At 36.1% G+C, this 6,000-nt stretch overlaps 1 protein-coding gene and 1 long non-coding RNA gene across 3 annotated transcripts in view; both read right to left on the reverse strand.

Annotated features, from left to right (window-relative positions):
* Positions 1-336: 336 nt before the first annotated feature.
* LOC141386228 (uncharacterized) lies at positions 337-3,127 on the reverse strand. Of its 2 annotated transcripts, XR_015492919.1 has the most exons (4): positions 1,443-3,127; positions 1,097-1,302; positions 875-1,028; positions 337-629 (listed from the first exon to the last, which is right to left on the reverse strand). It is a non-coding gene; the product is annotated as an uncharacterized LOC141386228 (long non-coding RNA). The 2 variants fall into 2 exon arrangements; XR_015492918.1 differs by having other exon boundaries at positions 1,097-3,127.
* A 1,963-nt stretch (positions 3,128-5,090) lies between these two features.
* The window catches only part of LOC147843444 (serine/threonine-protein kinase pim-3-like), a 10,888-nt gene continuing 9,978 nt past the window's right edge, over positions 5,091-6,000 (reverse strand). The window contains exon 6 of the mRNA XM_087257108.1: positions 5,091-5,504. Within this exon, the coding sequence (XP_087113234.1) occupies positions 5,437-5,504 (68 nt within the window). The 3' untranslated portion in view covers positions 5,091-5,436. The remainder of the gene's footprint in view (positions 5,505-6,000) is intronic.

Consider the following 6,000-nt stretch of genomic DNA (forward strand, 5'->3'; position numbering starts at 1 on the left):
ATTATAAACAAATTTAAGTAAACAGGAAGATTTTTTAAAAATTCTGAAATTGCACATGCACAAAAGTTTCCAAATAGACTGTAAAAAAAAAGCTTAGAAACTGCACAAAATTAAAAAAAGGAAACAACTTAAAATACCCATGTAAAAATCTATGAAATTGCACAAGACATCTTAAAACAGCTATTTTTTTTTATAAAAAACCTGAACAGAAACCAGTTTAAGAAATAGCAAATATAGTATAATATATATATATATATATATATATATATATATATATATATATATATATATATATATATATATATATATGTTTGTATATATAAAGAAATAGCATGAATATATATAGCTAATATATATGAATATAGCATGAATATACTTTCTCTATATATAGAGAGAAAGTGAAAGAAACAAATTGCCCAAGTATCAGGGAACATCTTAATACACTTAAAATGTTGTTATAAAATAACATAATTTAAAAAAATAAAGTGATTTAGACATTTGACACATTAGCTGCTCTCTTTCCTTCCTTCCATCAACCCTATCAGGAGCAAGTTGTAGCCACCTTGTGATGTATTTCTCCACCTCTTCATCAGTGGCGCTGTTGGTATGGACATTTGTCCTCACTGCATCTGTGATTAAAAGATAAACAGATGATTTGTTGTGAACAAGTACAAATGTTAATCGAAAAAAAAAAAACAGATTCATGTTTGCTCTCACATAAGTACAACCTAAATGGGGCTTAAAATCACATTATATAAAGATTCTTTGTTCCTCTGGTTAATGATTTAAATACACATTCTGCATAAAAGGTATTTTGGCACAGATGAATAACAGCCTCTAAATGTATTGAAATGTATATTTAAAATCAACTTACTGACTACGACAGTCCTTAGGGTGAGTGCACGAAAAGCCACTTTTTGGTTTGCCCCACTCCAATTCATTTGTTTAGCCAAGGAGTTGACCAAAAGCTTTCCTAGGATACGCCACACTGCTTCTTTAGTGGAAAACCTACCAATAAGTAAAATAAACTAACAAACAAAAAATTAATTAAAATAAAAAAAAAAAATCTATGAAATACAAAAGAGCTTGAACTTACCACTTTCTTCCTTTGTTCGGGCTGCTCCTTTAGTTGATGTTCAAGCTTTTCTAAATCAAATAAATTGGACAAAGGAAGGTCAAATGTGCTTGCATCTGGAGTTTCATCCCGCTGCAGAGTACTGCTTTGTTTTTGCTGATTTTTGAGAATCAGGTCCAGTTGCTGCTTTATGACCTCTTGTGATTTTATAAGTTCAGTCAGTAATGCTAAAAAACACAAATAATGAATTAGTATAACATCTCATATATCTCAACAGTGGGATAGATACTGCTGTTGTTCTCTAGTTAATCTTTACTTTCTAGCTGCATTAAGCCTTTACAAATTTACTGATGTTTTGAATTCTTACAAAGACATGACGAGTTGCAATAAGTTCTGTCTTGATCTCCAACTGCACTGGAACAAGGACTGTAAATGTTCCTAGGGGTACTGGAACGTAAAGTAACTGTGCATCTTGATGGTGTCCTTAAGGATTCTGCCATAGTCATTGGTGGTGATGGTACTTGCGGTGCTGCATCAATTTCTGAAAGATCCTCCATTCTGCCTTTCTTTTCCAGTCTCTTTTTTCCAAATAAATTTTCATCATCACAGTCACTATAGTTGTATCTGTTATGTCCCATGATCAGATACATTTACAACACACAACATTTTAGTACAGTGCCAAGTTTTTACGCAGCGGATGCCCTTCCAGCCGCAACCCATCTCTGGGAAACATCCACACACACATTCACACACACACTCATACACTACGGACAATTTAGCCTACCCAATTCACCTGTACCTCATGTCTTTGGACTGTAGAGGAAACTGGAGCACCCGGAGGAAACCCACACAAAGGCAGGGAGAACATGCAAACTCCACACAGAAACCCCAACTGAGCCGAGGTTCGAACCAGCGACCTTCTTGCAGTGAGGCGACAGCACTACCTACTGCACCACTGCCTCGCCTGCCTAGCATGATGATTGGTCATTTTCTTAAAAAAATGTAAATACTTTTTTAGGATTTGCCATTTCCAGAAAATTAAACAAGAAATTATTTGATGACACCTCAAACTTCAGATGCTCATCACATCTGCTGACCAATCAAATGCTCTTCTGGTATTTGATATGTCCCACCCCATTCAAGATGCTGAAATTGGCCATTGTCTTCCTGTTTCAGAATAAAACTGCACATTTTAAAGCATTGCACATTACCGACCCAGTGTTTAAAGTGATAGAACTGCTCAATATGAGTAATGCTGTATGTGATGCCTGATATTATAAATTCCCTTAATTGATCATCATTTATTGACGACTCATCAAACTTAATAACCATGAAATGTGTCTACTGCAGTGGCACACTGTCAGGAGGTGAGTACATTATCTGTAACGTTTTATTCTGGAAGTGAACTAATCATTTAAAGGGCACCTATTATTCACTTATTTTATTTTTGGTGTCCCCAGAATGTGTCTGTGAAATTTCAGCTTTAAATACTCTACATATCTTTATTTATATACATTGTTTTTGTTTTAAACTGTTGAAAATGTCAGTTGTTTTTTCAGATTAAAAAGTGTTGTTTCTGTGTATGTGCCTTAAATACAAATGAGTTGTCTCTCTGTGCCTCGTATTGGAAATAAAGTAGTGTTTAGACATGTCAACTACTGGTCCACAATGACAGGCAATCACCCAGACACTGATGAAGCAGAGACCCAGTCTGAAATAACAATGTTACGGGACCTACAGTATTATGCCCCTTTTTACAAGATCTAAAATAAGTCTCCGATGACCCTGGGGTGTGTATGTGACGTTTCAGCTCAAAATACCATACAAAATTATTTTATAACTCTTTGAAACTGCCCCTTAAAGGTCTCTATTTTATCAATCTAAGCATAAAGTCTAAAGTGCATGGAACAAAACCATTAAGGGCATGTCCGAATAAACTTTTGCTATTTTAAGGACAGGAAAATATGTTCTGTGCTCTGGCGCATGGTCCGACAGGGTTGTGCTTATTCTTTTCATGAGTTATGGGTGTGTTTTCAGCAAAATGTGCATTAAACCAATAAGAGTCTCATCTTTAACTGTATGTTCACACCGAAAGCGGCGACAGCGCCAAAGTAGCCGGAATTCATTCATTTTCAATGAAAGTCGGCAGTGAGGAGTAGTGCAGCGCGCCTTCACCGGTGTGGGCGTCGAAGAGAGTTGAAATCAAGTTAACTTTTTGGTAATGAGCTATGATGTGGTTCGGCAGCAAGCAATCAGAATGTAGAAGTCTGCCGCACGAGAGCAGTCCAGAGAACACAGTCACAGTGAACTTTGGTTCTGACCACAGTTGTTTCCACGGGTTTGATTATTGCGGTCACTGGATTTCCAATTATTTGCAATGTTTTCTCACAGGAACATACATTAAAAAGTTACTGGTGAGTTACTCATGTGAATTAATGTTATATATATTTTTCCTTAAAAAAGCGGGAATCTCAGCACAAAACAGTATTGCTGCTTCAGAATATTTCAGACATATGGACACATTAGATAATTAAGTGCAGCAAAGCCACACCACATGCAACTTGATCTTCCATTGTTAAATAAATTTGATAAAAAGTGTGCAACATTTTCACGCTTGAAAGCATGTTTTATGTGGGAATGTGACTGATATGCTGCAACGGCCCCTTTAAATACAAGATCAATGTAGCGAATTTTGACGCTCTTGTCGCCAAAGGTGAAGGCAGACAGCGTTGTCACCAGGGCGCCCAAAGCGACCTTTGACGCTCTTTATGCTTTCGGTGTGAACGTGTAGTAAGAGTCAGCTGTGTTGCACCATGGCTCATTTTCTATATACATGGTGGACTTTGTAAGTGGAAAAACTAAACGCTTCACTAGTGTGAAAACAGTTAGACAAATCATCTGTTCGAGGATGAAGACTGAGCCTCCTCCAGTCGGCCTCTTTAATTTCTCTTTGCTTTACTTTTACTCTTTAACTTTAGCTAACGCTCTGCACAGGACTTTAAACCAGCATTCATCTGGTCAATAGTGTGGCCTATTTCAGTTCCTCAAAATAGCAATGCGCCAACAATACGCCTTAACACACCACATTTTTAGACCAGAACACCCATGAGTCCACAAAGTGGCACAAATGGATTTGCTATTTAAACAACGTGGTGCAAAGCATGAAAATTACAGTTGTGCTGATCTGAAAATAGCAACTAATCACGCCATACACACCTTGCACCTTATTGCGCTGAGTGTGTGATAGGGCCCTTAGGCTTTGATCCTAATTGTGTCATTTTGGTGACTGTTGCTTTGAAGATAATGTGAAATTAAAATATATTTTTTACATGTCAGCGAGTGACAGAATTTGTCTTTAGAAGATATAAAACTGATATAAGCATCCAAAGCTTGCAGTTTCTCACTTTCGTCTAATTGGATCAATGATTTTTTCCCCATCACCTCATACTTCAGTTTCTCATCAAATCTTGATCATTCAAATGCTCTCTAGTATCTGACATAACCCACCATTTTCAAGACGCTTCCCATTTGCTTTTCATTTGATGCGCTTGAGCTCAACCACCCTCACTGGCAGAGCTGTGATATGTGATATTGATATAAATACAATATTGGCTGATTGTTTTTTTTGTCTAATCTTTCCCACCCTCTCTCCATGTTTCAGTTGACATTACGTCAAACATAGAATAAAAATGCTGAATTGAATCATCCAACTATGATGGAAAGACATTTACTGAAATAAATTCCAACATGCGCATCAAAGAAAGTCATGTAATTTTGTTTGAACAGATTATGAGATAACTAGGAGTGATGGTACAGCATTAGGCAAACAAGTGGACCGACCACAATGTAGAGCATCTGACATGTTGTTTTGGCCATTCTAAAATCATTCAGCCAAAGTTCATCCTTAGACTGGTTCAGTATTATTATCTCCAGGCGCAAGTCATTTATTATATAAGAGAAAGGACCACAGTGTTTTCTCCTACCACAGCAAATTCCCTTTTTCTTTTTTATATTTGGTGCCGGTTTATCAGGAAGTGACCAGTTTTGTTCTCTTAGATGGAAACAGTGCTTTATTCATAAATGTCTTATGCAATATTCCAGTTTTATGGATAAATCTCTTTGGATGGAAACACAGCTACTGATAACTAGGTGTAAGTCTTCTTGCCGAACACACACTTGTCATCGTGGCTTTAATGTCCTTAGGAGACATCCAAATTCCAACTGCGCCAAGTAAATTAAATAAATAAACTGACCCAAGTGTTTCTAATCCCGCTGAGAGTGGACTGATGGATGTTGAGACAATCCCTCAGATCCTGCTCTTTCTGACCAGCGACAGGTAAACCAGGAACAGGAACCATTGGTCAATCAGTGGAAGGCATTGGCTCTGGTGCGGAGCAGGAGTCTTCATGACAAAAATGATGATCATTACCTGGTAAAGTTAACAGACATTAACATCTCTGGTGTATTTTGTAAATAAAACATGACTTCAGATGAACAAGAAATTCCACTGTATCTCACATTTCACAGTTTTATGGTCAAACCTTATTAATATCATTATAAACATTTCTCAAGTAACATCTAATCACAAATATAAAATATATCCCAAGTAAATAACTCAAAAATGAAATTACAAACATGTAAACACTTTAAGGAAATAAACTGTTGTTTTCCCCTTTAAAATACAAATATTACATTTCTTGTATAAAAATTTGTTTGAATAAACTGTGATCCTTTTTGTTGAAAATATAAAGTAGTGGTGAACAATATATTGTTTGAGCATCGATATCGCAATGTGCGTATTTGCAATAGTCACATTGCAGGATCAATTTTAATAATGATTAAAAGATAAAGATATTATCAAAATTTGACATTATTTATCCAATGATCACCATGTTATTTTACATTTGATTGTTTTGTTTCTGTAC

Source organism: Danio rerio, chromosome 6 (assembly GCF_052040795.2).
Source record: "Danio rerio strain M-AB ecotype USA chromosome 6, GRCz13ab, whole genome shotgun sequence".
Lineage (NCBI taxonomy): Eukaryota > Metazoa > Chordata > Actinopteri > Cypriniformes > Danionidae > Danio > Danio rerio.